General features: G+C 39.9%; 2 protein-coding genes across 3 annotated transcripts in view; both read right to left on the bottom strand.

The window, feature by feature from the left end:
• dgkb (diacylglycerol kinase, beta) overlaps positions 1-16,510 on the bottom strand; it is a 59,216-nt gene extending 42,706 nt beyond the window's left edge. The window contains exons 1-12 of one of the 2 annotated variants that reach the window (XM_077527257.1): positions 14,801-16,510; positions 13,358-13,500; positions 9,351-9,427; positions 9,077-9,097; positions 8,794-8,941; positions 7,379-7,516; positions 5,439-5,488; positions 4,277-4,351; positions 4,089-4,208; positions 3,633-3,750; positions 2,176-2,264; positions 1,179-1,295 (exon numbers count right to left, since the gene is read on the bottom strand). In XM_077527257.1, the coding sequence (XP_077383383.1) occupies positions 1,179-1,295; positions 2,176-2,264; positions 3,633-3,750; positions 4,089-4,208; positions 4,277-4,351; positions 5,439-5,488; positions 7,379-7,516; positions 8,794-8,941; positions 9,077-9,097; positions 9,351-9,427; positions 13,358-13,430 (1,026 nt within the window). In that variant the 5' untranslated portion in view covers positions 13,431-13,500; positions 14,801-16,510. Of the gene's footprint in view, positions 1-1,178; positions 1,296-2,175; positions 2,265-3,632; positions 3,751-4,088; positions 4,209-4,276; positions 4,352-5,438; positions 5,489-7,378; positions 7,517-8,793; positions 8,942-9,076; positions 9,098-9,350; positions 9,428-13,357; positions 13,501-14,601; positions 14,760-14,800 lie in introns of those variants that run through there. The other variant, XM_077527258.1, reaches the window with a different exon arrangement.
• Positions 16,511-19,943: 3,433 nt separating this feature from the next.
• The window catches only part of agmo (alkylglycerol monooxygenase), a 43,563-nt gene continuing 41,856 nt past the window's right edge, over positions 19,944-21,650 (bottom strand). The window contains exon 13 of the mRNA XM_077527178.1: positions 19,944-20,389. Within this exon, the coding sequence (XP_077383304.1) occupies positions 20,309-20,389 (81 nt within the window). The 3' untranslated portion in view covers positions 19,944-20,308. The remainder of the gene's footprint in view (positions 20,390-21,650) is intronic.

Below are 21,650 nucleotides of genomic sequence, written 5' to 3' on the forward strand. Positions count from 1 at the left end.
CACTCGACTACCGTGCCGCCTATTATTATTATTATTATTATTATTATTATTATTATTATTATTATTATTATTATTATTATTATTATTATTATTATTATTATTATTATTATTTATTAACTAATTTATTTATTTATTTATTTTTCGGTGTACAGGCAAGTCTGACTTTAAAATTGCACACTTTGTTTGTAGTACCACCAGGGCTGGACTGGCCATCTGGCATACAGGGCAGATGCCCGGTGGTCCGGTGTGTTTTGGGGCCGATGTGGTGCTATTCAGTTATTATTTTCCTCCATTTTACCCCGAGAGATCGGCCCACAACTAGGAAGGAGAAGCTTATTAATCTATTAAAAATATAGAGAGCATACAGAACCAATAAATGTAAATGGTAGAACTATGTGGTAGCAAATCGTGGTCAGGAATCGGTCTGGGCCAGCGGGCCTAAATCAAAATGCCAGGTGCCGATTATTTGTGCCAGTCCAGTCCTGAGTACCACATTATGCCATAACATGCCAGGCAGCAGTGCATACTACTGGACGAGATGCAGCTTAATTAAGCTAAAAAAAGAGAGGCAGAGAAGGTCCCCAACTATAAGCTTCAGTAGTAGTCAACATTCTCATAGAACAGAGAGAATATATCCCTGTTGTTCAACATGTATTAGAGAATAATCATAATTAATAAAGGTTAATTTCCATTAGCCTGTCTATGGAGTTTTGCACGTTAGCATTCAGCTAGCTGACTTTTGGATGAACATTGGGATGTTTACATTTGCAATTACAATTATGTTTAATTCTCTTTGGTTTGAAATATCAGTTTTACAGTAAACTTCAACTAGGGTTGACAAATAACCAGTTTGTCTGTTGTTGTTCTTGTTGTGACTTTTAGATTGTCCCTTCAGGGCTCATCGAAAAAGGTTTTAGACTTTGGATTGAATTTACGGTTTCTGAAATTAAACGCATGCATGAAAAGTCCCAGTTCTAATTATTACCACATTGTAACTGTCTTCCATTTTTTACTTGTTTGCATAACGTCACACTCACAAGCCATTTAACATGACATCTTGTGTGAGTGTAAATTGGCAAAGAAGGTGTAAATAAAATAAATAAATAAATAAATAAATAAATAAATAAATAACTGTCGACAACAACGAGGTGGCCTCTTGTGGTGTGTTCTCTCCTCACCGTGATTTGACACCACACGCAATGGAGGCCAGTTAGACCCTGGTAACACTTAATGGTTTTGTGGCACTTGTCACACTTGGTGGGGCAGTTCCCTTCAACCCAGAAGTGATGCATGACCTGAGGAGGGAGTGGCATAGTGAGAGGTTGGTGTGGGGGGGGTCTTACATCTGGCAAAAGTACAGTACTCACACCCTGGAATTAAACAGAAGTATAGATACTTGCTTAAGAGTTTGGTAAAAATAAAAAATAAAATAAATAAATTAGCTCCGAAGTAAAAAATAAATAAATAAATAAATAAATAAATAAATAAATGAATGAATAAATAAATAAATACATACATAAATAAAAAAATATAGGAATAAATAAATAAAAAATAAATAAATAAATGAAAAAAACGATTTAGCTCCTTAGTAAATAACTAAATAAATAAATAAATAAATAAATAAATAAATAAATAAATAAATAAATACATACATAAATAAAAAAAAATATAGGAATAAATAAATAAAAAATAAATAAATAAATGAAAAAACGATTTAGCTCCTTAGTAAATAAATAAATACATAAATTAATTAATTAATTAATTAATTAAAAACATTACTGATTTAGCTCCTCAATAAAAAAATAAATAAATAAATAAAAACAATTTAGCTCCTTAGCAAAAAAAATAAATAAATAAAAAAAAAATTAAAAAAATGAAACTAAAAAAAAAATAAAGCATTTTTCGAACTCATTCAGCCCTACTAGCTTCTGCTTAAAACCCAAACTCGTTCAATAAAAGTAATGTAATGTAAATAATTTATGCTTCACTACTTTCCACCACTGGAAAAAAAAAAAGGCACCAAAAAGAAAAACAATTAAAAGCAAAACAAAAAGGTGTGCGGATGAGTCGCTTGCTGCTGCTAATTAGCGATGCTAAGCATGCAATAAGATTGCAGCAGGGCCCTCGGAGACCGCGAGCGCGCCGACGAGTGCGCCGCACTCCAATTGGACGCACCTCGGTGTTTTTCTTGGACTTGACGTAGGTTTTGATGCAGGAGGGTGGCGCGCGGGCCACGCAGCGCTCGTGGACCGTATACTTGCAGACTGGAGAGACCACACGACATCATTGGTGGGAAAAAAAAGAGATTTTAATTAGGCGTGCTGGTGAATACACAAAAAGTCAGTCGTGTCAACCTGTGACGTCTGCGCGACCACTGGAGGTGTCTTCTTTTTCTTTATTTGTTTGGTTTAATCCTCACATCCATGCACATCAGTTGTATTAATAAAGAGCATTTGTTGCAAAAAATGCAATGGCATGAGTTGGTTAAAATAAGACTTTCACTGTTCACAACTTTTTCTACATTATTAGGTGCAATAAATCAGTAATATTCACTGGTATAAATGTATTCATTATAATAATTACAATTAAAAAAAAAATAAGCAGTGTTTTATTTATTACTTAAAAAAGGTGACCATATGTCAAAGAAGCAACTGTCTTAATGAGCTACATAATTTATTTGAATTGTATTTAGAAGTGCATATCAGTCACTTTACACTTACAGTATTAATTAAATTTATATATCAGGCAATTAAGTTTGTATTTTTGTTTTGTTTTGTTTTATGTTGTGCCCATAAAGTCTTCAATTTTGTCTGTTTTTTATTTAAAAGTAAACACCTGTCAATTAGATCAGTAGTTTTTTTATTTTTCATTTTTATTTTTATTTTACATTTGATTAAAAAGTGAATATCGACCAATGAAGTCCCTGACTTTTAACTTGATTTAGTTTCCTTGTTGTTTAGTATTCAAAGATACATATCTGATCATTTAGGTCAGTGATTTTTTTATTGTTTTTATTTTTATTTTATTTTTTTAACAATACTTTACTTGAAATGCATGTCTACCAATGACATAATTGACTTGAAAATTGATTTTTTTTTTAAATAATTGAAAAGTGAGTATTTACCATTTATTTAGGTCAGCGCTATTATTTATTTATTTATTTATTTATTTTTACTTTTTAAAAGTGATTTATTGCCTTTTTCCTTTTTAAATATTTTTCAAATGTGAATATCTGCCACTAGAAACAGCCTGTTGCAATAATTCCATGTTGCTGTAAACAGTGTGTATTCCAGCCTCCCCAGCATACAGTATATTTTAAATGTATTCATATTCAAGTCATCCTATTTCTTTGTCTGCGGTGGCGGTGCCCCATTGCAGGTGCGTATACAAAAACGCTGTTTTACATACCCTATGCTCATTATGTACCAATGGAAATGAGGCGGTCGTTACGATACAACGCACACCAACACCAATAAGTAAAATAAAGACAGCACGTCATTCAAAATGGTTGATTGAAAAAGTGACATTATCACATTAGATGTAACTAATTTTGGTCAATTTCAGCAAATCATTGATCCCTTATTATTGGTGAATAAGCGAGTGTGTGCGAATCGTAGAGCAGCTCCACTCACATGAGCAGCAAAGTCCTTGCTTGCCGAGGCCGATGAGCATGTTGAGACAAAGGTTGCAGTAGGCCGGCTTGTTGAAGTGCTTCAGACGCCACACGTGCTGCCCGTCATCTTTCACATTCTGTAAACACGCACTCACCATTAGCCAACGTTTGTTCAAGTAGCTCCAGGGTGACCTATCTGATAAGGTTTGAGTTTATGTTGGGTTTATTGCTATCTCAATGCAATTAAGTTCACCGTTGCAGAAAATTCACAGTAAACAGTGTCAACTGTCACGTTTTTTTTTTTTTTTTACTCATTCATTGGATGCAAAAGAGAGTTTAAAATGTCTTCTGTCACCCAAATGAATAGGAACGTCCTTATAAAAAGTATCACCACAAAACTACTGAATCTTGTCAAATGCTTCCATCTAGTGTACACTATGTGAACTGCATCCGTGCTCAGTTTTCGTGTCCTCACCGTCTCCAGACCCAACAAAACCAGAAGTGGGATGGTGGTCATCCCTCCTTGGATCCACTCCTCCAAAGACACGGTACCATCGCGGTCGTAGTCGATCTCCTGCATCATTTCCTGGAGGATCTATTAGAAATGATGCAAATGAAGCTCTATTTTTCATAGTTGTTTTATTTTTGGAGTTTGGCTCTTACGGGTTTGAGTTCCGTCACGTCCCATTCCAGGTACTCGGCCACGTGCATCATCTGCGAGATGATGTGCTCCAGTTCCTGCAAACACACACACACATTTTTTTTTTTTTAAAGACAGTATTTAGGTGGCCTTGTAAGCTGCTCTTGTTGTTGTTAATGGGCTGATGGCGGACGCATAATAACAGGTTGGAAATGTCAGTGGAGGTGGCGTGAGGAGCTCAGTGGCTTAATTACAGTGTTTGTTGTTTTCTTTCCAGAGAGAAGCAGAGCAGCTGACATTATTACAAAGGTCATCACTGGGTCACTTGTGATGATGCTGAGGTGCTTCATAATATGGTAAGTGTCAATTTATATCAAACATACATTGTTGAAAAGAATAAAGGGAATATGAACGTGGCAAAACTTGAGATCTGTTGCTGTTTTTGGCACTTTACTTCCCCCGCTTGAGATAATTATGGGATGCAGAGCTAATAACGGGATATACAAGGTTGTCTCTCGAAGCCTCCAATTTCGCCCCCACAAGAATGTTGTCATACAAAATTGCCATACTCAGGTCTTCAAATTTCACTCATTCACAAATGTGTACTGCTGAGTTTTGGAAACATCCATTTAAGGCTTGGATGAGTTTGCGAGAAACTCAAATATTGTTGAAAAAGTCAAACGTATATGCCTGATGTAAAAAATAAATTAAAAAAAAAAAAAACGCCTACTGCCCAAAGCCAGCTGAGATAATTATTATTATTATTATTATTATTAGTCATAAATTCGGAATTGAATGTGTGTGCATCACACATAACAAGTTAGGTTACCAATATTGTATCTTTGTTTTTGTTTTGCTCTTTAATTGTATGACAAATTGGCAGTAATAGCAGAAAAAAAAATGATCAAAAGGAATGCGCAGCAAAATTATCCAACAGAGCAATATTAGTCTTTTAAATGTGATGCCCCACTTTATGATTTTTTTTTTTTTACCAGAAAAAGACAAGCTTCCTTCTCAAGATATCCCAGACAGATATTTTATGTTTTAAACCACCAGATTCAGATAGTGAGACAGATATTAGACAACCATAATTTATCTGTTCATAACTTGCTCCTTGGTAACATCAGTTAAACGTGTTATATTACCAATACTGAAAATATATCAAAAAGTAAAAGAAATATTTACCGAGCTGTCCAAAGAGCCGTTTCCGTCTGTGTCATAGAGACGAAACATAACTGAAGAAAAGGGGGGGAAAAGATGTTATCAACATTGTGTGCTTTCATAACCCTTTAAAAGTTACACAAGATATTCACGATTATCATTGCGGTTGACTCTCACAAGGACGACGACAAAAATAAGAACATGAGCAGGCTTTCATATTAGTAGGGAATTACATAAGCGAACACTGTTGCCATCAATGAGAGGCTGCAGAACAAGACGTTATAATGGCCTCTTTCTTGCTGGGGACACACTGGGAACACAATGTCATGTCTCATGTTCGTGCTCCTACAAAGATATAGTGTGATAAGTTACATTTAGTGACTTGTATCACCAAAATGTCAGCATTTTTTTTTATTCAGTATTAAAAAAAACACACAAAAAAAAACACTGCTACTTTGTGTGTTTAATGCCAAAAGTGAGAAGAAAACTGACTTTTGCTTTACTTCCTGGAATGTGAATTAACAATAAAATGCTTCAGTAGTTTGTCTCATAATCTTGGTAAGTGCATAAAATTTTAAAGATTAATTGAACATGAAACCAGCAATCCCGTGATATGCCAAATATCATTTTCCTGTGGCAAATATTCATAAAGTTAGGACTGTTTAGAAGAAGGGAAAATGCACCAATCCCTGGACGTGTCCATGCAAAGTCAAGAATTTTGGTGTGACCATTTTTGTTGAATTCTTGTTTCAAATTTTCACAACTTCTTAATCCCTGTCCCATTTTCAACACGTAATAATGGTGGTAATTATTTCTAATTATTAATTTCGGTCACTATACAAAACAATAGCTAAATCTTAGCATTACACAAATCATAATTTGAAAATTGCAATGAAAATGTAATTTAAATTTTCAATAAAAAAAAATCTGAAAGCCTTCTTTTAATAAAGTAATATAATGAACAAATGTTTTTCGAAGGACGCTTTAAAAAGTGCAAATTTGTGAAATGTTGACCGAATCAACAGCTGTTCTACATCAGCGTTTTTGATAAAGACAGATTTACGAGAAAGGGGGGTGAAAATAAGCCAAACACCGTAACTAGAAGACTTCTATTTAGTACTTAAATATGAAGAGTTTATGTTATATTATGATAAGATAAATCAAATGTAGCCTAATAATAAAAACAAACAAACAAACCGTAAATATATTTAAAAAAACAAAAACAAAAACAAAACAAAACAGGCGGCGGGATAAAGTAACTGCAGTTCTCACGCTGGCCAGCAGAGAGCACCATCTACCTGACTAAACTACGGTAGTGACTTCAGCCAGAATCATTTTCTTCATCGTTGAATTCAGTTATATTAATTATTAATTTGGCAAGGTTGACTGATAATATAGCAAAGAACAATTAAAAAAATAAAATAAAATAAAATAAAAAATGATTCTCCTAATTGCCAATGTTACGTACACAAAACAAGTATTTCTAAATACTTACCAAATGTTTGAATTTTTCTTGTAGAATTTAATCAATACAGAAAATAACGAGAAAAGTAAAAGTAATTGCATAGACCTTGAATTGAAGAAGTTTATTGTGCCTCTTATTTGTTACTACTTTTTTCAATTCGTTTGTTTGTTTGTTTTTTGTAGTTTTGTTTTGGGTTGATTATTTCTTATAAAATAATGCACCTTGTAAAATTGTTCTTGACATACTTTGATATTAATATTGTTTGCAGATTTTCATACTAAAGTTTCACTAAAATTTTGAAGGGAAAAAAACAAAAACAAAAAAAAACAAAAAACATTATTACATGTCATTTGACCAAGACAGAGCCATTGAGAAAACAGGTGGACAATATGTGACTTTTATTTTAGTGACTCACCTAACCCTAACCTATTGTTTGCAATCATTATAAAATATGTCACTGTTCACTGACGTTTCACACGTGTAATATGTCAGCACTCACACTCCAGCTTGTCTTCGGGCCGTCCTCCTTCCAGCAGCGACAGGTAGCACACGATGTCTTTCAGCTGCACCGTGCTCGGCGGCCCGGGTAGGGGGATCGTCCTCAGCGGGGTCGAATTGCTTTTGATCAGCTTGAGGCCTGCGGCGAGGAAGGGGGCGACATAAAGTCAAACCTGCAACCGGGACGTCTCTCATGTTGGTGGGGAGGGCTGACATCAGTCATTCCGAAACAGTGGCATCGATCAATAGCACAGCGGTGGATTTACAAAAGCCTTTTTTTTTTTTTTTTTTTTTTTTTTAATGTTAATGACTCACCAAAGTTATTTTAATATCAATCTGTTGAAAACTGAGATCTACACTTTGGCGACTGATTAATTTAAAGGGCCACAAACAAATTTATGCAAATTATTTTGTTTTTGATCTCATCGCTTGTTGTGCCTGCTAGCTTGCCACCACAAGCTATAGTTTTTGTTATGTGCTACATTACTGACTGATTTAAATCTGTTGGAAAATTTCAGACAGTTTCATACAAAAAAAAAAAAACTAAAATAACTTCATTAGCTTCTTTATTTAAACAAGGCGTGTCTAAACTTTTTCCTTCGTAAGTCAGACAGAAAATAATAGAAGTACGTCAATCAATACTAGTGTTGTTCCGATACCGTTTTTTGGCTACCGATACCGATACCCAGCTTTGCAGTATCGGCTGATACCGATACCATACCGATACCTAAGGTTATTTTTCCTCAACATGAAAAAGCTGTCCTGCCATTGGTTCAGAGCATTCAAGGGCCAATAGGATATCTTAGATCGGCATGCAGTGAACATGTCACATATCAGTGAATATCGTGCACCAGCAAGACACAAGATACTGCATCCAAAATCCTATATTAGTGTTGGAATTAATGGTATCGGCATGCAACTTCTGAGTAGTCACCGATACCGATACCACTGTTTTAATGCAGTATCGGCACCTCTGCCGATACCAGTATCGGTATCGGAACAACACTAATCAATACGCAAGTCTAGGTAGATATGTGAAGCTACTATTGATACAGTAGTTCAAAAACGAGCAAGGTAATAAAGCAAACTATCAATTAGTTTTCAAGATTTTGGGGTGGCCAATAACCCTATGAAGTGATGTCTGATTGGTTGAAAACAAGGAAGTAGGAGATGACAACAAACTTCTCTTTTCTTGTCTTCTGTTGCCACCTAGTGTAGAAGGTAAGTATTGCAGTAAAATGCAGGATCTGTCGTCAACAACCAGCTTAAACTAATTTAAACATTTCTAGCAGTCAAACAAATGAAACAAACACTTTTCAAGTGAAACCGTTATGGAAAATCACTTAGTGGAGTATTTAGCATAGCTATAATGTGAACGTAAGTGATGGTATGTTATTGTTTAGTGTAAACTCTTACCAGAGACTTTGGGCTTGTCGGAGGACGAAGTCGGGCTGGCATGGTCCTTGTTGCTAAAGGACATGAAGAGATGCTGGCAGAACTCTTGCGGCAGCTCGCTTTCCAGGAAGGTCTGCATGAACACCTTGAAGCCCTCAAAGTCAATCTCCTGGTTGAGCACACACAATACAGAGGATGAAAAATGCTCTTTGAAACGTGATCACTTCACATTTTTTTTTTTCAACTTGCGGGGTTCTATATCAATAAAGGAGTTGTCAGTGGAAAAGGAGGAAATGACACTCACCTGGCTGAGGATTTCCAGTTTCTGTCAAAAACAGAGAATATACAGATTAATGCGTTGGCACATGATTAGATACAGTGTGTCCAACAATGTCTTGGAAAAGTGTGCTTCAAACCTCCCAAGGATCATTATGCATGATCAAATCTCTTTTTTTTAATTCTTATTTTTAACTCATTTGTATTTATTTTTAAATAATTATTTGAAACCTATAAAACTAATAAACTATGTTAAAAATAACACCCTGTAATACTGTGATGGATTGACAAATTGCACAAACCTCCTCAGGATTGTATTTGGCCAGCACACCATCGCCGTGGAACTCCTGCAACACATCTTTCAGCTTCTTGCTCGAGTCTGACGACAGATCAAAGACACAAAAAAAAAAAAAAATCCGCTTCAGTGTGTGCGCACGTGTAGCTTGAATTCAACGTGCCGTGTAAGATGTTCATTGCAATACTCTGGAGCACTTGTCATCATTCCTGAATGCCATGGCAACACAATCCATAATGGAGGATTGCGTGCGTGCGTGCGTGCGTGCGTGCGTATTTGTGTGTCACATTCTGCAGATCTTATTAAAACAATTGTGTTGCAGTGAAGCAGCACTTTGGCCACATAAAGTCATTGTTGGGAGGCATTATTGTGTGTTATGAATGTGCCCACTTGACAAGCATAGAATATTCTACAACCTACTGCAGTTGCTGAAACGCAATGATACAAATCTGCTCTCTGTGCCCACTCACATTTGTGTTCTGTCTTAAACTCAATCTGCTTTTTGCCTGATTTTAATATATTCAGAAACTTGATGATTTGATTGCATCGGTTAGTATCCTTGACAAAACCCCTCCCCCAAAAAATTAAAATCCGATATCGGCCATTAATGTTCCACATTATCACTAAATCCAGCCCGCATCTTCATATTCCCACACATATTAACATTTTAGCATCCCAGGCAGTTTGCCAATTTGGTTTGAAGATGTTTTATTTTGAGGATTTAGTTTACGCCACCGCTAATTAGCATTTTGGGGAGATTTACCGAGTTGAAAAATGTTAGCATTCGACATAAGACTCTCCGTTTATTGTGAAATCTAGATATGTGTGACATATCTACGTGGGGAGTGCACATGCGTGAAAGCTACATACATAGTTCATTCAAGCAGACACCCCGAAGTAGTTATGAGTGTAGTGATCAGAACATAATTCACCCACGGAACGTTGGGACGAAGGGGGAGTTTGTTGGGATGAAAGGATGAAAGGATGAAAGGATAAAAGAACAAAATGTTGGTAGGTCTGTGAGCCTCGCGCAGAGTGAGTTGTTGTTGCTGTGAAACGATGAGAAGCTGATATCAATAAACCGCCGGTCTTTGGCTCCGGACTTCAACACTCTGCCTCCGACTCCCGTCACTGCTCGCTACATTGGTGACCCCGACATTCGCCTCGTTGACGTTTCCGAGGCTGAGAATTTGATCGAATTGAGCGACATGGCGAACTCCGCTGATCTCAAGTTACCGGAGTTTTGGGAGTCGGCCGCGGCGACGTGGTTTGTACAAGCTGAAGCTCAGTTTGCCATCCGTGGAATTACGGACGATTCCACGCGCTACTACCACGTCGAGGCCGCGCTCGGGAGCTCCACGGCGGCCAGAGCTACGGCGCTAGCGAACACTACCATCTCCGAGCCACGTGCTCTGGCGGAAGAAGCCGACCGCTTTTTCCTGGCCACCCAGCGGCACAACCACGAAGTCTTGGCCTCTGCACGCGCCTTCCCAGTCCCGGCGGCCGCAAGGGCACCTCATAAGGCGAAGAGGTGCCGCGCCCCTTGCTCCTTTGTTGCGTCGGGAAACGGCGACGCCTCCACTCAGTTGCAGCTGTGAGTGGGGGCGCAGAGTGCCGGCTGCTGTTTATCATGGACACCCTCTCCAGACTCAAGTTCCTCTGTGACTCCGGCGCCCGCAGAAGCGTGTTGCCTGCCTCGGCTGAAGATGCTGCCGGGGGCGCTCACGGCCCGCACCTGTCAGCGGCCAACGATGCACCGATCCGGACCTACGGCACTACGACAGAATGTGTCTTTGGTGTGCCCTCCATCCAATACCTCGGCCACCTCATCAACGAGGACGGCGCCACCCTGCTCCCGGCAAAAGTGGAAGCTGTTGCCGCTTTTCCTCGACTCCGGACGGCCCAGGGTCTTCGGGAGTTCCTCGGGATGGTGACTTTTTGCCACAGGTTCATCCGCCTCTTCCACTTCATCCTGGAGGGCCGTGAGTTCACGGTCTTCGTCGATCACATGCCGCTCGCCTTCTCCATGTCGAAGTTGTCCGAGCCGTGGTCCGCGCGGCAACAGCAACAGTTGCCGTTCATATCTGGATACACCACGGACATCCGACATATCGCTGGCAAGGACGACGTGGTCGCGGATTGTCTGTCCAGGGCAGCCGTCAACGCGATACAGCTGGGCCTCGACTTTTCCCGGATGTCGGCCGACCAGGCTTCCGACCGTGACACCCAGTCGCTTCGGGGCTCCGACACCGGGTTGCAAGTTAAACCGGCTCATGTTGACCATGTTGACCCCTTGGACCACCCCGCGCCCCCCGCCGCGGCCGCCCCCCTGGGCTGCGCCTTGTGGACCGTGTGGGGTCCCTTCCAGTTGTTCCTGCATCCCCGCCAGTTGGTGCGCGGGTCTGTTCTGGTGTTTCTGCTGTGTCCCTCCCGCCCTCGCTCCCTGGGTCATGTACCCGCAGGGGTCCGGCAGTTGCCGCCCCGTCATCCGGAGTTTGATTGTGGGTGAATTCTGGGGGGGCTTGTGTAGTGATCAGAACATAATTCACCCACGGAACGTTGGGACGAAGGGGGAGTTTGTTGGGATGAAAGGATGAAAGGATGAAAGGATAAAAGAACAAAATGTTGGTAGGTCTGTGAGCCTCGCGCAGAGTGAGTTGTTGTTGCTGTGAAACGATGAGAAGCTGATATCAATAAACCGCCGGTCTTTGGCTCCGGACTTCAACACTCTGCCTCCGACTCCCGTCACTGCTCGCTACATGAGAATATTTAGCTGGAAAACTGTCCTACCAACAGAAATATTTGGTTCGCTATCATCTCGCTATTGTCCAGCTAACGCCATGCTAGCAACAAATGAAAGGCAGTTTGTAAACTTGGATGCCGGACCTGAGAGAGAAACTAGCTTAGCGCTAGCTAGGATGACCTGAGAGATGAACTCACTTAGCGCTAGCTAAGACGAGGCTAGTAGCAACAAAAATAGATTTAAAATGAAACCAAAGAGAAGAGAAAACATCCTTTGGTCTGAGCAGGGTATGGTGCGAGATCCTCAAGGTTACAGTAAGTTATTTTAAACTAAAAATGTGAACCTTTCCATGTGTTGACACGCGAACGTAGGCTACACTCTGCTACATTTGAATGAGATAAGTGGATATGGCTTAGTAAACATAAGTTAAAGTGCTATACAAGTGCACTCCATTTATCATTTTGATTTGTATGATGTGTTCCTTTTCAGCAAAAATACATGGAGTAACCCATTCGAGTTGATTCGGTCATTTGGTAGCTAATGTCAATACGAATTGCAAATGTGTAAGTCCAAGCTCTACTACATACGAATTCTATCATTTGGAACACTCGACCCCCCTCAACAGCTTTGACACTACTAGCAAAGTTTGTTTGGAAGGACACGTGGGCAGCGCGAGGCTCCCTGCCAGGCTCCCCCTCATATTTTCCACACTACGTCTCGCTGCACGTCAACATTGTAGAGAGGGACGTAAACCGCGGGCACGGCGCGGCGAAAGCGGCATGATGGATCACTGGCGGCGCTCACATTAAACGCCTCAGCGTCTCCATCACGGTGCCAAAATCATCAGCATCGCGGTGCACGTCATTACGGGAGGAAATTGGAAAAGAGAATACATGACTGGAGCGCCGTTCAGTTGAATTGTGCTGCAATTGTTGCGGTTCAAAGCTGTTACCACTCGATTTAAACTGCAAACAAAATACTTTTTTTTAGCAGGAATATATACGTACTAAAGCTTCAAACTATCATTATGTGTGGTGTCAGCAAATGGTGAAATGGAATTTTGTTACTGGAACCAACTGCGTTCAAATAACAAAAATGAATTTAAAGAAAACAGGTGGTGCTAACCCCTATAACTTGCAAATTAGAAGCCTGATGAAAGCCCATTCCAATTTTCCTTACGATCTTACACAAGAGCTGACAGTTAATAAGGCAATAAAAGAATAGCCCAAAGAATGATGAATAGTTAGATAGATGACTAGATGGGTACTCACATTGCGTGTATTCTTGCAAGAGGGCGAATTCTGCGGGGGTCAGCGTGACCCAAGCGTCCTGGCCGCTCGTCATGGTACTCAGTCCTCACCGAGCAGCATTTTTGCCACACTTAATCCAAACGAAGGAGCAGTCTCAGCATGGGCTGTTTAGACAAGAAAAAAAAGGTAAGAGGAGTAGAATATTGACAAGAAAATATGTCACATTCAAATTGGGCATCCTGAGGCACATTACAATGTTTAATTTCATGTTGACTGGAGAAACTATAATTTTATTTTTATTTTTTGGTCAAAGGGCAAGCTTGGGAGTTATCCCAAAATGGCTGCTTCAAGCCAAAATGGTTGACTTCCTGTTCAATTTAACACATGGTTCCTTAAGACTTTTTCACGTGCTTTTAATTTATCAATATGTGCCCTATAATTTCATGTTGTCCAGTGAAACTGATATTGGGGGGGGACTAACATTTCCATACACCCAAAATCCATCAATTTTTAATACTAGCAAACAATGGTGAGTTTCGCTGCAATAAACAGAGTTCACTGTAGACTACTGTAAATTGGGGTTCAGTTGGTCTCCTAATGTGTTAGAAGTCGAGGTGGGCATTCCATCAATATTGACGGAAGGTTTGTCAATCCTTCAATGATGAATGGCCATTTTGTTGACGATTGACGGGGAACATCGAAAAATTGACGAATTTAGCATTGAAGGAAGTGTGTTTCCGTCCATCATTGTAATATTTAATCCGTCAATAAATTCAGCAATCCGTCAATGATGGGCGTCCCATTTTGGTGAGGGAGTGACGGATGCCCACTTCAAATGACGGAAACATTGACGGACGTTCTAACGCAACAAGTGCCAGTAGAAGAGTCTGTTTTTCTTTGTTTTTGTTTTTGTTTTTTTTGTTTTGTTGTTTTTGTGCATTCTGGGCTGTGTCCTCTGGCATCATCAGACTGAGCTGTTGCTATGATGACAGTGCGAGCAGCCCCCCGGACTCCTAATGAGACCACCATTCACACTGGCCGCATTACTCGCTTGTTGCAGCTGTTGTGAGGCCAAACGATGCGCAATCCATCAGGGACATACAACCAACCCACTGAGTCTGCACATCGTTACGTTAGTGCCTCGACTGTGAGTGTGCAGTCAAGCCTAAATGACTGCGAGTGGTCGCCACGCACGCATGCAAACGGCATCAATTATTGACATACAGAACGTTTTCACACACAAACAAGACACACGCGAAGCTTACTGCGTCTTCCAGACATCTAAAGATGGCTTATCTCGTCATTCCAAGGCATGGTTCATAAACAGCATCCTCACGTGCGTGCTCATGCTTCAGTGTGCTGCATCCATCAGGAGATGGAGAGTGCCTTCACAAATACACACACACACTGCGACACACATGCATCAATAAGAGGACGGGATAAGGTCAACATGCCGCCGCTCACCTGCTGCAGAGTCCAGGGAGCAGATCACGTTCCCAGATGAGCCCACCTGCAGGAGATCCGCTGCTCGCTCTAATGGAATATCCAGTTAGCGGACGAGGACGACGAGGAGTGAATGCGCTTGTCATTTAGAGTGTGGAGAAGAGGAGGCGGTGGTGATCCACTGGGGGGATCCAGCGGGTGCTGAGGCAAGGGTCTTTGTATTGTAATTAGATGTTGAGTGTGGAGAAGAAGAGGCGGTGGTGATCCAGTCGAGGATCCGGTGGGTGCTGAGGAGTCTGTATTGTTTCGATTAGAGGAGGCGGCAGTGATCCAGTGGGTACTGGCAATTTTAGAAGAGAGGTGGCAGTGATCTAGTATAGGATCCAGTGGTTGATCCGGGAGAGAAGAGCGGTAAAGGGATCCAGTGGATGCTGCGACTGATGTGTATTTTAAAGAAACGTCAAGTGGGGTTAAGACCAGGTAGTGATCCACTAGTTGATCCGATGGAGAAAGCAGGGAGGGATCTGGTGAATTCTGAGACTGATGTATATTTTAAGCAAACCATCAAATGGGGCTAAGACCAGGTAGTGCTCCAGTGGAAACTACAGTGGTTGCTCAGCATGGTGCTAAAGTTCTTTTTTCATTATTCAAAGAGGCAGTAGTGATTCAGTGATCCAGTGGAGGATTCAAGGGTACTGGGACTAGAGGATCTAGTTTGTGATTAGATGTCAAGCGTGGAGAAGTTGAGGCAGATCTGATCCAGTGAATGATCCACTGAATGATCCAGTGGTTGATCCTGTTGGGTATCCAGTGAATGTTCAGCAAAGAGTGTGTATGATGAAGAAGTAGTTGCTATAGTTTATTAGATGACCCAGTGAATGCTGAAGTTGAGGTATGTATATTTTTGTTTAAGAAGAAGTAGCAGTGATCCAGTGGAGAATCCTATAGAGCATCCACAAGGTGATCTAGTGGATGGTCTCTTGGGTGCTTAGGCCGAGGAGTGGTAGATCTAGGGGACAATCGCGTGGGTGATCCAGTGGAAGACCCAGCAGATGATCCAGTGGGTGCTGCTAATGCTGAGGCGTGTGTCATTAGATGTCCAGTATGGAGAAGAGACAGTGGTGGTGATCCAGTGGATGTTCCGGTGGTTGCTTGGTTGGATGTTCTGGGATGATCCACTTAAGGATCCAGTGGATTGTCCAATGGATGCGGGAGTGATTCAGTGGACGATCCAGTGAATGTGGATGCAGAATTATGTATTTCAGCGGTTGAGCTTGAACATGTACAAGAGAAAAGCGATGATCCGGCAGGAACAAGTGGGCGCCAAGGCAAGAGAGAAGGCTTGGAGATCCAGTGACGGATCCAGCGGATGATCCAATGGTTGATCCTGTAAATGATCCTGCGGGTGCTTAGGCAAGAGTGTGCGGAAGAGGACGAGGAAGTGGAAATCCAGTGAAGGATCTAGTAGTCGATCCTATGAACAATCCAGCGGGTTGTCAGGCAATCGTGTATATTTCAGATTTAAATGTCGCATGTGAAAAAGGGAAGGGAGGGTAGAGCTCCAGTAAGTGATCCAGTGTGTGCTGAAGCAAGACTGAGTCTTTCTGAATTACATGGCGAGTGTAAAGAATCCACTGGTCGATCCATTGAGCGCTCCATTGAATGCTGAGGCAAGAGTATGTATTTCTGAATTAGATGTCGAGTAAGAGGCTGCGGTGCTGCTGCAGCCCACTCTTCATGCCAGGGTGGTGGTGGTGGGGGGGGGGGGGTTGTTTTCCTCCAGTCTGGGATGTGCGAGAGAGAGCGAGAAACAGAGGGAGTGAGAGAGAGCGGAATCATCACTTTTCCCGCCCCCCTCTCTCCTGTCAGCATGAACGTAGCATCAGTCAGCATTCAGTACGACAGCCGCTAAGTGCGCCAACCGGTGGGGAAACCTCCCCCAGGGGGCTGAGCGGAGAAAGTGGAGAAGGACAAGTGAAAGAGACGGGAAGGATTTATGGAAGCACACATACAGCATTCCATATTCAGGTGTGACTTCATCCAGCACCACAAGTCGAAATGTACACGTTATTTTTCGCAGTCTCACTATTTTGTGATTTTTTTTTATTGTGCAATCAATAAGTCTTCTGTTGGTCTAATCGCGTCTATTCCGGATGCAGTTCTATTCTTGGCCACTAGATGGTGACATACAACTTACTCCGACAGTCTAAATTTGAAAGAAAAAGACGATGAAGAAGAAGAAATATAACCCGGAAGTCATCTGCCTGGCCTTGTTTTACAATCTACGAAAAAAAAAAAAACATTAAAAAAAATGTTAAAATGTTAAAAAATACATGCCTATACTAAATTATTTGCAGCTATATATTGGATTTCAGTTATTGCACGGGTGGTCTGGAACGTAATCCCCGCAATGGAGATTATTTAGCACAAAAAAAACCAACGTCAATTTAGCCAAGACCGAATAATCAGAGAACAGAAAAATGCCTACGTCATCGAGGCATTTTAAATCTTTTGAATCTGATTGGTTAGAACCATCAGAAACAGTCTTGTTGCTAATACAGAATAGTTGAAGTTACGTTTACCAGGACTAATGACTGTGAAATCCTTGGGGCAGATTGCAACACAGAGACTAAAATCGGATTGGGCAGGAAAAAAACAACAACAACAAAAAAACGTAAGTCACCGGGTCACCATGGCCACCCCACTGAAAAATTTCTTTCTCCTGCCCTGGGTTGAGGAGACCACTGCGCTAGACAGTCAAATGGGAACGCCACATTAAGTGCACCATCATCTCATTCGCTGGAAAGCGAGTGGTCGCCATGGCAACCTTTAAGTGCACATCAACCCTCTGCAGTCGATTCACATCGCCGCTTCCAGGCTTTGTCTCCAAGCAGACGAGCTTCGGATGCCAAAAAGCGAACAGTGTTGATCTTGCGAGGCCAGAAGAGTAATTGAATCTCCATTCAACCCCTGGATACATAATTCTATCCCTTCACTCGTATTCCACTTGTGAGGCTAAAAATAGCAGCGAGAGGCTGCCTGAATGGGCCTCATTATGTAAGATCTGCAAGTCTACGGGGATGACCCGAGGCGAGGTTTTGCTTCCCGAGGGGATGCAAGCCGTGCCTCACAAATGAGCGGGAATGATGTTGCCAATGCACGTACGTGATTTAATGGTCCCCCCCCCCCCCCCCCCCCCAAGACTTGTGCCAACTGCTAATTGCCAACGTGAGCGGTCAACTTCCACAACGGGACACTTAATTAAAAATTCTGCCTGGTGACATGAGTGGATATTTACGGTTTAAGAAAAATTGTCTATGTGGTGTAAATTAGATGAGTAAAAATAATTGTCCAAGCAAATTAAAAGTAAAATGAAAGTTCTGAAAGCAGCAACGTAAATAAAAAATAACACATTTAAATGTTACAATAAAAATGGTCAATTAGTGTTATGTAAAAAAAAAAATCAAAAAAAAAAATCACACTATATTAAAATATAAAAACAATCTAAATAGTACAGATAATCAAATAGAATCTAACCTATATTTAAAATATATAAATTACAATAAATTCTTAGCAATGTAAAACACACGCACAAATATGAACTTAAAATATGTTAATTTAAAAAATATTTTCAAGCAATATAAATGAATGTACAGTATACTAAAAGTAAAAAACATAAAAATACATTAAAAATGTAAGTATAAACAAATAAAATCAATCATTTTTTTAAAATATTAAATGAAAGTTTTCTGAGTAATGTAAAATATAGTAATTATAAAATATATTAAAACACATCAAAATAATTACGAAAAATACAAAGAATTTACAGTACATCAAATGTAAAACATTAAAAACAAAACTGTAAATACTATTAAATTATATTCAAATGAAAAATAAGTCAAAAATAAAATATTTCTAAACAATGTACAGTATGTCAAAAATAAAAACTATTAATAAAAATGTTTTGAAATAATTAAAGACTCTACATAATTAACTATAAGTAAAACAGTTAAAATCTAAAAAAATACATTGTATTTAGAACACACTTTAGATTTCTTTTATAAGTGCTTAAAAATGTTGAAAAATATCACGTATTGGAAAGTAAAAAATTATCACATTGTTATATTCAATTAAAAGAAGTTGAATGAAAATCAAACTAAACTGTCCAATAAAAACAACAGTGACATTAACAAAAATATGTCAGCTTAAGCTTTTCTTTTCTTGTGTGTTCTTTCGTTTCTTTCTTTCCGTCCAGATCTAATGAGTACCGACGGACGTTATTGATCGTGGCGACATTTGGTGGAGGGTTAAGCGGCAGGCCTCGGGCGTCCTATTTTACGACACTCCTCTGACCCAGCGCCATCAATATGTCTGCTCTGCTCTCATTTTATTACTTGTGATCATTAAAGAAAAAAATTGTGTTAGAGTCGATCGATGAAACGATTAGTCGATTGCCACCAAGGGTTTAATGTCAGGACGCATATGGTGCATCTGGAAAGCATTAACCTCATGTTTATTGTTTGCAAAAACAAAGAATCACATTTTATCCAAAAGTGAAGCATTGTGAATAAGTATTCACAGTGCTGCTTCACTTTTTTTTTCACATTTTGTTGAGAATTTGACAGAAAACAATACAATGCATGACTTGGCCACTGGTGGGCAGTATAATACAGTCATACAGTCATGGCGCTGCACAAACAAGTTTCACAAACAATAACGTGTCTAAGTAAGATGCAGTAATATTAGCCATTCTTTGCTGAAGATAAAGAATATATGCCTTTTGAGTACTGTCCGTTATGAAGGGAACTGACATGAATGAACTGTATGCACAGTACACGCATGTTCATTAACACACAGATCGTGTGTGCCATCTGTGCTGCTATTTTTGCATAAGGAATGTGATAATATTCTGACGAATAATCGCAGCTGCGTGTAGCTTCTACTTTATAACACTGCATTCATATTTATTTTTAATCAGTTTTGAAACCCTGCTTTCAAACACTAACCCAGTTTTGAAATCCCACTTTTGAAACCCTAATTTCAGACCCTAGCCTTCCTTGCAACCCTTTTACAACCCATAGTAAACCAATTACCTAATATACACGGTTTTGTGTTTTGTTTTGTGTTTAATCAAGTCAATCAAGTCAAGAAATGGCAAGCAAACAAAAGTATTGCATGACTTTATTGCTCTGATATTAATCCTCATAATATTCTGATTGGATTTGATAGCATGCATACATAGCGCGGGGAAGGAAAGAGCGCCATCTGCTGTGTAACATTTCACTCCTCCACAACACTCTTGTCTTTCCTACTACAACTCCCACAATGCACCACTTGGCTCAACTCCATCTGTTCACATCCATCCATCCATGTATCATGAAAATAAAATAGGATAAATACTGCTTCAAATTCACAGTGCAAAAAGTGGAGGTTTTGGGGTGCAGTTTAAGAGGTTAAAAATCAAAAGATTACAACGTCCATCAGTGTCTAGAGTGAGTCGGAAGCACCGTGGTCCGCAGTTCCCGGGTCTCAGTGTGACTTTTTCTTGATGGAGAGCAGCAGTGAGAAACTCTGCAGGGCCCAGTACATCACACTGAGGGACACCAAGGCCTGTACAACAAACACACAAAGACGCTCCAGGTGTTGCAGTGTTACACAGTACAGCAGACAGAGGGAGACAAAGGTCAACACACAACTGTTACAGTAATTTTTACAGTATTGCATTAGGACTATGACTGGATTACATATTCAACAGTGTACTCCAATTATTACTTTGGTTATTTCAACAATTCAACAAACGCCTCCAAAAGTCCTTACTCTGGCTTGAAATCGTATTCACCTTGTATTCAAGCGCACTATTGAAACCCTCGCACAGCCGTGATAATTTCGGACCCTAACCCAGAATTCACACTAATTTAAAATGATATAAAAATAAACACTAATTTGAAGCCCTAAAGTGCACCCTAATGTGAAATCCTAACTCAGGCTCAAAACCGTAATCATTGATTGATAACCTAACCCTGTTATCAACCCTAAATTTTTATTGATTCCTAAGGCATGATACCCAAATTTGGAGACCTCACCCTGCCTTCAAACTCAAATTTGAAACCTTAATTTTTTTTAAACCTAACACAGGCTTGAAACTCAAATTTCAGACCCAAACCCAGACTTCACACCGAAAGTTCTAATCTGGGCTCGAAACACGAATGTGAAATCCTAACTGAGGCTCGAAACCCTCATTTGAAGCTCTATTCTTTGCTTGATAACCTTGAAACTCAAATTTGAATCCCTAACCCTGTCTGCAGACCCTAATTTGAAACTGTAACCTTTATTTGGAAACCTAACCCGGGCTTGAAAAATACATTTGAGGCCCTCACCCAAAGTTGAAACTCTAACCCTGTCTTCAAACCCTAACTCTGACTTAAAACTAAATTGAAACCGTAATTGGCTTGAACCCTTAATTTTATACACGATCCCCGTCTTGAAAACATAACTTTAAACCCCAATTTGAAACCCTAACATTTGTTTGAAACACTAATTTGAAACCCTCAAATTATCTTGAAATTTTGAAATTCAAGATGCCAAACGCCATCTTTACAATATTTCAATTTTATGTCAGAGGACCAAAAAATGCTGATGTCATCAAGGTTCAGCTCGCTAATTGAATTTACATGGGCCAACACTACTTATTCTAAAGGGCAGATTTGATTGACATGGGAACACATAGATGCTGAAACCTGATTGGACAATAAAACGTGTGCTGCACTTTAGGGATGTAACGATATCCAAACATCGCGATACAATATGACAATATGAAGGTCACGATACAATAATTATCATGATATTGTGGGGAGTTTGGCGATATAAAAAA

This window comes from Festucalex cinctus, chromosome 7 (assembly GCF_051991245.1).
Source record: "Festucalex cinctus isolate MCC-2025b chromosome 7, RoL_Fcin_1.0, whole genome shotgun sequence".
NCBI lineage: Eukaryota > Metazoa > Chordata > Actinopteri > Syngnathiformes > Syngnathidae > Festucalex > Festucalex cinctus.